Raw genomic sequence first — 11,228 nt, forward strand, 5'->3', positions numbered from 1 at the left:
TATATGTATGGTTTAAATATTGTTTGTTGTTTTATTTATTAAAAGTTGTTAACAATATAAGCACAGTTTAAACAGTAATAAATAATGAATCCTCGCATAGCGAATTATCACGACAGGCGGGGTGGTGGCGGAATGAAATTACCGCCCGACGAAGGTTAGTTGAGAAACGCGCCACAGCGCGGCGCCATTGGCCACGCTCAGCGCGGATCGATCGCCGTGCTTGCGAATCGTTATTATTTTTTAGACGGATTTATCGCGATCGCGTCGCGGGGAACAATGTACGCGGATCGCATCGATTGGCAACATGGACAGAAATGTCGCATGATGCTCGATAGAGCGGAATTCACGATCGAACGGCGTCCAACGGCGTCCGCATACCGAATTTGGCCAGTATAGCTTCTTTTCTTTTTAGCGCGAATACTTTAAATCGTCTAACGATCAGCGCCGCACGCAGCAGCGGTGTTGCCAAGCGTACGTCCGCCGTCGCCGTGCCCCGCACAACCAACCATGGACATGCGAATATATGATACGCGATATCGTGATTGAAACAGCTCGATCGGTAACGTGGATCTGATAGTTCCAAGGATAATAATAGAGCACTGACATTATCAACTGCTCTTGATTATTCGGTACAAATCTGAATGTTTAACCCATAAACCGACATTCTTTTCACAATTTGCTATTATTTCGATGTTTTTTAGATATTTATATACGCTTGTAATGCAAAAATTCTACATATTTTTGTAAAATTACTGTTCTGTACTTAACGTTTCTTGCTTTGACCGCAGTATTTTCCAAGAGGGCACGACTGCGCACGAAATTCGCAAATCAGACAAATTTTCTGACGACCTGCGACCTTTGATAGCGTCTCGTCATTGGGGATACAGCAGCTTCGTGTGTCGTCTGGTGTCGTCGTCACAATCGCGTCGTAATCGGTATATACACGTGCTTAACAAACAGGTCTGCGTGAAAAACACCGCCAAACGAAGTCTGCGTTTAATCTTCGATCATTCAACCTTTCACGAGCGCTTTTACGTAGCGTTTTACAGACGCAAAAGACGCGAGACGACATCTTAAATTTTGGAATCGTCCGTTTGAAATGGTACGTGTATTCAACAATGAAACTAATATATATTTGAATATACTTTTTAAATTGTTTATTTAAAGATAGCACCAGTTATTTAAATCTCAACCGACTCAACGTAATCGAGCCACATCGCCTGCAATTTTCTTATTATCATGAATATTGATTATCATGAATATTGAATCGCTTGAAAATTAATTGCAAATTCCCCGGCGGGCGGCGGTCTTAATTTAAAAAAATCATGGAGTGTCGTAAGAATGTTTGATTGATTCGGAAACGCCGATGGACATCGGATTTCCCGGATGACGCTGTCGTTCTTGCGACTTTTTGGTTTCGAGTAACCGCCAACGCGGTGGAAGAAGACAAATCTCGCGCTTCTTCCCTTCCCTCTGCCTATCGCGGCCGCGCAGCGATCAGTCGTGAAAATACGGCAATTTTTCGGCTCGCGCGCCCTACGAATCTACCCTTACTCGCCGCGACGATCCGGCAACAGCGCGCGTCCGCGCGCGCCCACCCTTAGAATTACCAAAGTAAGAGAGTCCAGCCACTGACGAGATTTTCAAGCTTAAAATAGTTTAAAATTAAAATAAACTTTACTTTAAATAGTTCACTTTAAATAATTTAAAATTTGAACTGTTAAAGATCGACGAGAAGTAAGTTTTGCAGCCGTTGAAAAATTCTTTAATGTCCGTTTCCACCAATGTAGATTAATTTTAATCTTTCTTTCAACTTACTCTTCGTCTTTTTCTAGTTCTAAAGATTAGAAAAAGACAAAGAGTAAATTGAACCAAGATTAAAGTTAATCTATTGATGGAAATGGTATAAGTCTGTTCTACAATATGCTTTTGTTTCTTGCTTTTATTATTTACATCTTGTTTTTTTTTGTTTTTTATCTGATTTTGTTTTATATTGCCCGAAATCAAAGTTAACGAACTTCGAAAGAAACAAGAAATCTGAAATATGTAGCAAGAAATACAATTGTCGATAAATTAATTGCAAAGGAAAAAAAAACAAAAGATAAAAAAACAAAAACAGGAAACAGAGCATATTGTAAAATAAGTTTTAATGTGATTAGTTTTGTAGTCTTCAGAAGTAAGAGTCCGACCACTGACGAGATTTTCAAGCTTAAAATAGTTTAAGAATTAAATAAATTTTATTTTAAATAGTTTATTTTAAATATTAAAAATTTGAACTATTAAAGACATTCAGCAGGGAAGCAAATTTTGCAACCGTTGTAAAATTCTTTAACTATTATTAGTTAAAGTTCTAAGATTAATTTTGTTTCTCATTGAATCTAAATATATAAACTAATCATGTTAAAGAATAATTTTAGAATAATTGAAAAACGTAACGAATAACTGCAGAACGTAACGATTCTTATGGAAGTCAGCATGATCACTCCGGGAGTTCGGAAATTGAAGAATGTTGAATATTAACTGTTTTGGATGTAACAAAGATAAATTAATAAAGATTTTACTTTTCTTAATTAATGTTTTATCATAAAAAATGTATAAATCTTAAGATTGTCCTTATTAATTATTTCATCTTTTTAATGATAAAACAGTGATTAAGGAAGGTACAATCCTTATTAATTTATTCTTGGAACAGTCAAAACAATTAATAATTTTACATGCTAATTTCCAGTGATCTTAAGATTTGTACAATTTTTATGATAAAGACGGTAATTAGGGCAGATAAAATATTCATATTAATTTATCTTCGCGACAGTCAAAATTTATCTCTGGTTTTTAGGTCTGTTCTTTTTAACTGAACTCTTTTTTTGTTCTTGCACAATTCATTTTTTCTCTTTTTGTCTCCATTGTGAAAAAAGGAGGAAAGATAAATTGTGCAAGAGTTCAGCTAAAAAAAACAGGCCTTTTAATAGTACTTCGTTGATGGTCGGGCCAATTAATATTTCTGTAATTGATTAAAAATAGCATATGTGTACGTACATATTTGCACGTACACATGCGCATGCAGTTACACATATCTACTTTTCAATTTTTCCACGTGTTCAATCGTTATTCGATTGGTTCCACCATTTTTCATCGAACCAATCAAAAATGCAAGAGATTTTTTTCGCGTTGCTTGCACTTTTGGTACTCGGCATCTTTGCTTTCTCTCTTTTTAAGACAAAAATGTATCTATCTCATTTTAAGTACAAAAATATTTGGGGGATTTCATGCAACGCGAAGAGACCTAAGACCACAGTGGCCAAACTTTTACTTAGGGACTCTATTCCCGTTGGCTATGTGGCGCCGCGCAGCGGCAGCGGCGCGCACTTCAGGCATGTTTTTGTATCCACAATGCTTTTGGGTCGGTTAAGAGGGGGTGGCGCCGGGTGAAGAGACGGGTCCAAGATGGCGGCAGCCGTGCAGTCGAGCGAACGCGGTCTCGAGGTGTGGTGTAAACCGCGCGCGCGTCGCATACCAACAACAACCGCATGAGATGGACCGGCTCGATCGTGGATTATCAATATTCGTCGCCCCGATCTTGTAGCTCTTGTAGAAATCGCGTATAATCATCGGTGATGTTCGCCTGACGCAGCTAGTACGCGATTCTCGAACTCTTGAACCGGGCCGAAAAAAAAAAAACACGTTCGTTCGTCTTAAACCCGCGAACATCCTGTCGAAAGTTCTGGCAAAATACTTTGTCGAAGCGTCGTTGTCCTAGCATTACCACGCATCGTGACGAGGTAGCGCGCGAGGAGTCGCGGTACTCGCGATTGTCATGGTAGGTTTTTTTTTTAATTATTAATTCCAAGAAAAGAATTTAAAGAAAGAGAGAAATTGAGATACATGTTCGAATTCGAAACATGCGCTTCCTGTTAAGGGCTAGCACGTAATTTAGCTGTATGCCTTTCCTTCTTCAAGATAGAGAAATTACTAACCTAGAGACTGTTGTATGCATGACGCCCCTTTTTTTTGTTCTCTTATGCCGAGCATGTATTTTTGCAGGCATTTGCGTCCTAATGAGTCACCACATGATTGGAATTATAAATGATCATTGGTTTATCGATGAGAATATGATAAAATATTTTTTTTTTTAGTAACATTTATCTATGTAAGATATTATTAATTAGATTTATTATTATTAGATAGAATTAATTTCAATTAAGGAGTCTGTTTTTTTTTGTTTTTGTACACTACACTGCATTAAAATTTTCTTTCTCACTTTCGCTAAGTAAACATAATATCTATCTCACTTTAAATTCTAAAAGTGTACACTAGGGATATGGTCAACGCGATGTTGCAAATGCTTCGAAGTGTTTTTTAAATGGTCACTTTATAAAATTCTTTCTTTTAATTATCCATCAAATGCTTCAAAACATTTGTAGCAAGATTTTGATCACAGCCTAGTTCAGCTATAGAAAACAGACCTAAAATATTAGGAAGATTTGCAGCAAGATGCCAATGAAATTTTAATAATTATGATTCTGATATCTATTCTTCAGTTTAAATTTTGGCAAATTATACATTAGAATTTTATAAATAAGTGTTCTATTGATGGATATATATTGCTTTTATTTCTGATTCAAATAGAATTTGTTGATTACTATGTTCTTTTTATAGGCAAGCAAAAAGTATGATGATGGAGTAAGCGATGATACCAGTGGTAGCGACTTTGATGATGAAGAGGATCCTGATAAAATTGAAGTGCCTGGTAAATTATAATAAGCTTATATTTTGTATACATATTGTAATAATATCCTTATTGTAATAATATCCTATGAATCTTCATTTTGCATAAGATAATGCAATTACTCTTATGTAAAATTTTAATATTTATATAAGAAATTATTTTTACTAGGTGGGGGTAAAGATCTTGCAACTGCCGCTGTAATTGGAAGTATTAAAGAAGAGAAACCTCCAATTACAGATTTACCAACAAATCCTTTGGATAAAACGCAAGGACCATTAAATGGTAAATCATGTATAATACATAATATTTAAAACAATGCAAATCTTTCTATTTTCTTTTGTTTTATTAAGTCTATTTTTATAAAAATTGTTTTTAGAATTAAACCAAAAATTTGGTAACAAAATTCCTGGAGGATTAGTGACAAAAAATGCATCACCAGGTTACGAAATGGTGCATGTAGGAGGCTCTCAAGGTACCTCGCCGGGAAATTTTGTTGGTGGGACAGGTCAAATGAATCAATTGAATCAATTAGCAACTGGTGGATATCCTGGTTTTCCACCAGGATTGAATCTTGCAGGATTCAATCCCGCTGCCTTTCTTCAATCAAGTATATTTCTTTTTCATTATAATGAATTTTACTAGTAGAAACTTTTATTTATATCACTTAATTTTTTTTAAAACAATGTTTTATTTTTATACGAAGATGTATGTATGATATATCATTTGTGTACATATATCACTTATAAATTAAATTTTATGATTAAATATTATACTTAGTTTTCAATTTTATTTTTATAGTTGTTAAATGATAAATGAGAAAATACGAAAGGATTTTTTATATCTTTTGATTTTATATTTATAAAGATAATATTGAGAGTAAAGTTAATATTAAATTTATGTATTGCAAAAATTTGGAAATTCAAAAATATAATTTCCAAATTCTTATTTTTGATAATTAGATTAATATTGTTACATTTACAATTGTATGTATTATATATATTTTATATATATATATGTGTATGTGTATATATATATATATGTATATAAATAATCTTTTTTAGGCATGGACATGAATGCTTTGATGGGTAGCTTTATGGGTATGCCTGGTATGAACATGGGAGTAAATCCTTTTGTTCAGTTACTTAATCAAAGTGGGATTACCAACTGGGCAGGATTGTCAGGTATTTACAAATTTTAATAAAAAAACAAATTAAAAGGCAAATTTGTACTATTCGTAATTTTATCATAGGAAAGACAGTCTCACAAATGTGGATGAATTCAGGTGATCCAACAAAATTGATGCAGCCAAATATTCCAGAAGAGGAAGAGGTAGACGATGAAGATATGGGTGTTGCTGAGACTTATGCTGATTATATGCCAACAAAACGTACGGTCAATATTTCTTTTAATTTATTTATGCGTTATTTGCTTTAATTAAAGTTTGCGATAATCAACAGTCAAACTCGGACGAAAGCATCCGGATCCAGTTGTCGAAACAGCATCTTTGTCGAGCGTCGAACCAACGGATGTTTGGTACAAAATCTCCATACCGGAGGAGACGATACGATCCGGTGCACTCTCTGCCCTTCAACTTGAATCCATCACGTATGCTTCTCAACAGCACGAGCATCTCTTACCCGATGGTACACGCGCCGGATTTTTGATCGGCGATGGTGCGGGTGTTGGCAAGGGCAGGACTATAGCCGGTATTATATTCGAGAATTACTTGAAAAGTCGAAAACGTGCCATTTGGGTATCGGTGTCAAATGATCTCAAATATGACGCCGAGCGCGATTTGAATGACATAGGTGCATCGAAAATAGAAGTACGTAATTTATTTGTGTTGAATTGTGTCGAATATATTATCAGAATATCAAAACTTTAATTTCGCAATGAATTACATGTTTTAACTATTTGAAATATTTATTAAAGATAAATTGATGAAAAACTGCAATAAATAAACTTACAGGTACATGCTTTGAATAAATTCAAATACGCGAAAATCTCGTCAGCTGTGAATGGTAATGTGAAGAAAGGTGTGATCTTTAGTACATATTCTGCATTAATTGGTGAATCGACACAGAGCGGCGGGAAATATAAAAGCCGATTGAAACAACTATTGCAATGGTGTGGCGAAGATTTCGATGGTCTGATAATTTTCGATGAGTGTCACCGCGCGAAAAATCTGTGTCCTACAGGAAGTTCAAAACCTACTAAGACAGGTTAGAATAGATATTTCATGCGTAAAGATTTTTTTTAAGAGTGACTACATGAATAACTGAGTTATTTTATTTGATGATATAAAAATTGTGCAGGATTGACAGTCTTGGAACTGCAGAATAAGCTTCCGAAGGCTAGAGTTGTATATGCCAGTGCAACCGGTGCTTCTGAACCTCGCAACATGGCCTACATGGTACGACTAGGTATGTGGGGTGAGGGCACGCCTTTCCCAGAGTTCACTGGTTTTATTACTGCCGTGGAGAAGCGCGGTGTCGGCGCAATGGAAATCGTAGCGATGGACATGAAGCTGCGTGGCATGTATATCGCTCGGCAATTGAGTTTTCACGGTGTTGCCTTCAAAATCGAGGAAGTACCTCTTTCCAAGGATTTTACAAAAATTTATGATCATTCAGTGCGATTGGTAAGTTATTGTGCAAAAGTATAAATGCTTCATTAATATTTCACTCGTTTGTGTCATATAATCTCACGCAATCTATTTCGATCTAGTGGGTGGAAGCAATGCAGAGGTTCCAGGAAGCGGCAGAGTTAATAGATGCGGAGAATCGTATGAAGAAAACAATGTGGGGTCAATTTTGGTCGGCACATCAACGCTTCTTCAAGTATCTTTGTATCGCTGCGAAGGTGAAGCATGCGGTGTCAGTAGCTCGCGAGGCAGTCAAGTGTGGCAAATGCGTGGTGATCGGTTTACAATCTACTGGTGAGGCACGTACTTTGGAACAGTTGGAACGTGACGACGGCGAACTCAGCGACTTCGTTTCTACTGCAAAGTCAGTGGCGTTTTAGACAATTGAGGGAGAATCTCTTACATGTTAATTTATGTATTAATTTATATATTGCTAATGTACTTAATAATTTACAGGGGAGTTCTGCAAACGTTAGTTGAAAAACATTTTCCAGCGCCGGATCGTAGTCGCATCCAACGTCTTCTTGGTTTAGAACCACCAAAATTCAAATTAGAGGATGATGATCTCGACGCTGGCGGTTCTGCTGGAGGCAGCAAGAGGAAGCCGATCCGTCAAGCAGCACAGCGTGCGACGAAAAAAGTGCGCTCTTGGTCATCGGAAGAGGAAATATCAGACGAGGAAAAAAACGGCGCTCACAGTTCCGGCTCCGAATACAAATTAAGTGGCACCGAAAGTGAGGACGATCACCATACGGACGAAGAGAGCAACGTCAGTTCTGATTTCAATCCGTTCTTCAGTGATAGCGATTCTGACGTTGGTAAATGTCAATTTTGTAACTTGATCTCTATTTTTCAATTGAAATTGTTACATTAGATTTGTTTGAGTTGCTTGAAATTCCTAAAAATATTTGCACTTAAAATAAGATAATAAATATTCGGAAAGAAAAAACGAAGATTCTTTGTACAAAAAGTGCAAGCAACACGAACATATTTCTTAGGTTTGTTCGCATTGCATGCTTTAATATGCTCCTATTTATTCCAATGAATGCTGAAGTGAGTAAGAGGATATTTGAGCATGCTGTAACGTACGACATGAACAAACTTATTGTAATTGAAAAATTTCCAGAACTATTTTTTGCTTCTCTAGATCCCTGGGACAGGCGAAAGAAAAAGGGCAAGAAGCAGAAGAAACCCGCCAAGAAACGTTTGAGCACGCAGGACAAAATCCAATCAATGTTAGTGCATAAACAGTCCAGTAATAAAAGTAAACGTAATGGCGACACGGCGATGAGTGGGTCAATGAGTGCTACGGGCGGAAGTGTGCCTCAAAATCAAGCACCGCCTAGAGATGCTATTGAAAGAGCTTGCAGCATGAAAGAGGAGTTATTATCACAAATAGAAATTCTTGGCGACCGATTGCCGCCAAATACGCTAGATCAATTGATAGATGAGCTCGGCGGACCAGAAAATGTCGCGGAAATGACTGGTAGAAAAGGTCGCGTCGTGCAAAGGGAAGATGGTGGAATAGAATACGAGTCTAGATCAGAGGTGGATGTTCCTTTAGAAACTCTTAATTTGACGGAGAAACAGAGGTAACAGTAAAAGCAGTTTGTTATATAATTATTTTATTCACAGATTAGAATTATATACTGTTTTCTATAATAATCATAATTTATATCAATTCTTCGAGTTGAATATCGACATTCTATCGAATATCTTTGTATGTATCAGGTTTATGGATGGAGAGAAGACTGTAGCGATAATTTCCGAAGCAGCTAGTAGTGGTATATCATTACAAAGCGACAGGCGAGCTAGAAATCAAATGCGACGTGTGCATATCACGCTCGAGTTACCGTGGAGTGCGGACAGAGCGATACAGCAATTTGGACGAACGCATCGATCGAATCAGGTCAACGCGCCGGAGTATATATTTCTTATATCGGATTTGGCCGGAGAGAGGCGATTCGCTTCGATCGTCGCGAAACGTCTGGAAAGTCTGGGTGCGTTAACGCACGGTGATCGTCGCGCGACTGAAACCCGAGATCTCTCGCAATTCAATATTGACAACAAGTACGGTCGTTCGGCTCTAGAAGCGACGATGAAAACTATAATGGGGTTTGTGTCAATTTAAAAATACATTTAAAAAATATTCCATATGGAATATAGGCACTTAATTCGACTTGATAATTTCAGATACGAACCGCCGTTAGTACCACCACCTCAGGATTATCAAGGTGATTTCTTTAAAGATGTGGCGGATGCACTTGTAGGCGTCGGTTTGATTTGCAATAGCGAGAGTACGCCCGGTGTGCTCACACTCGATAAGGATTACAACAACATGTCAAAGTTCCTGAATCGTATACTTGGGATGCCAGTCGATCTGCAAAATCGTCTGTTCAAATACTTCACCGACACGCTCAACGCTATTATAACTCAGGCCAAGAAGACCGGTCGTTTTGATATGGGTATTCTTGATCTTGGTACATCAGGCGAGAACGTTCGCAGGGTGCGTCTTTATCGGTTTCTGCGGAAGCACGCGACCGGTAAAGCACCAACGGAACTACATGTAGTCCACGTCGAGCGCGGTATGAGTTGGTCCGAGGTCACAGACAAGTTCTCGGAGCTGACTGGAGCTAAGGAGGGTTTCTATCTGAGTCATCAGATCCGCAATGGCAAACAGACGGCCATTCTCGCGGTCGTGGTGGACAGTGGGAAAAAAAAGTCCGAAAGCAAGAAGGATCAGCTTTATATGGTGTATAGGTACAGTCATTTAAAATATCATTGTATATCCACAATTTATCGCAAATATAATCTAAAAATAGTAATCTTTGACATTGAAAATTAATGATTGCATATTGTCAGGCCCAACACGGGTCTGCAGCTACGACAAGAAACTCTAGGCGAATTAGAGAAGAAGTACAAGAAGGTAAGCGCAGATGAGGCGGAGCCACACTGGACACAACAGTACGAGGCTTCTGTGAATACGTGTTCGCATGCGTATTGGAGTGGCAATTGTAAAAATACCACTCTTGGCATAGATTGCGAAGTGGGGCTGAGAAGACGTTCCTATAATGTATTAGCTGGTTCAGTTCTGAGTGTTTGGAGTCGTGTTGAGAATGTGCTCGCTACGCGATCCGGACATAACTCTAAGATGCAAGTTATACGGCTACGTACGGGTAAATTGAGTTTGAGAATGACTATTCATGTTTCGATTAATGTTCCAATAAGATCCGAAACCATCTAACAATTTTCTTTTGTTGTGACAGATGAAGGATTGAAGATTGTCGGGACGCTGATCCCAAAGTCTTGCATGGAGTCATTACGACAAGCGCTCTCCTCTGACGCAGAGAAGACAGAGGAACAGACATTTTGAATGCCGAGTCTCTCATCAAGGGTAAGGTTATCCTCTCCGAGATAATCTCCGCAAGTTAATAAAATTATTTTATTGTCATAGATATAAATAGGACCAAGCAAGACTCTCGATGTGACGTAGTATACTGCGACTGTAGAAAGACTTCTTAAATCTTTCGTCCAAATGCGAATTCAGTCGTGATTGTGCGTATTTGCATACATTACTTGCCTGGTACCGTTAAGATGTGGCGCACTAAGTAGATTCCGAATTGAATCTACTAAGCGTGATGAACATAAATAAACGCTTCCGATTAATTATCGACAAGGCTAAAATTACAATTTGCTGCTTATTTCTTTGTCATGTCTATGTAATCATTCGCGAAAAATTCTAGCATTCTAGAATTCTAGCACTTGCCACGTAGATTTTTAAATAAATAGTTGAATTCTTTCTTTTATCATCTATATATATCATCTATATATATATATATATGTGTATGTGTATATATA

General features: G+C 37.5%; 1 protein-coding gene across 1 annotated transcript; it reads left to right on the plus strand.

Annotated features, from left to right (window-relative positions):
• The first annotated feature begins 3,449 nt into the window (after positions 1-3,449).
• LOC108688053 (protein strawberry notch) lies at positions 3,450-11,131 on the plus strand. The gene is made up of 17 exons (XM_018194138.1): positions 3,450-3,817; positions 4,657-4,747; positions 4,895-5,008; positions 5,103-5,333; positions 5,788-5,907; positions 5,976-6,113; positions 6,184-6,551; positions 6,696-6,948; positions 7,042-7,367; positions 7,454-7,734; positions 7,827-8,188; positions 8,518-8,962; positions 9,102-9,485; positions 9,564-10,130; positions 10,233-10,546; positions 10,637-10,764; positions 10,825-11,131. The coding sequence occupies exons 1-16, from the start codon at positions 3,815-3,817 to the stop codon at positions 10,741-10,743; spliced, it is 4,104 nt and encodes a 1,367-aa protein (XP_018049627.1). The 5' UTR covers positions 3,450-3,814; the 3' UTR covers positions 10,744-10,764; positions 10,825-11,131.
• The last annotated feature ends 97 nt before the right edge of the window (positions 11,132-11,228 follow it).

The sequence above is a fragment of the Atta colombica genome, unplaced genomic scaffold (genome assembly GCF_001594045.1).
Source record: "Atta colombica isolate Treedump-2 unplaced genomic scaffold, Acol1.0 scaffold224, whole genome shotgun sequence".
NCBI lineage: Eukaryota > Metazoa > Arthropoda > Insecta > Hymenoptera > Formicidae > Atta > Atta colombica.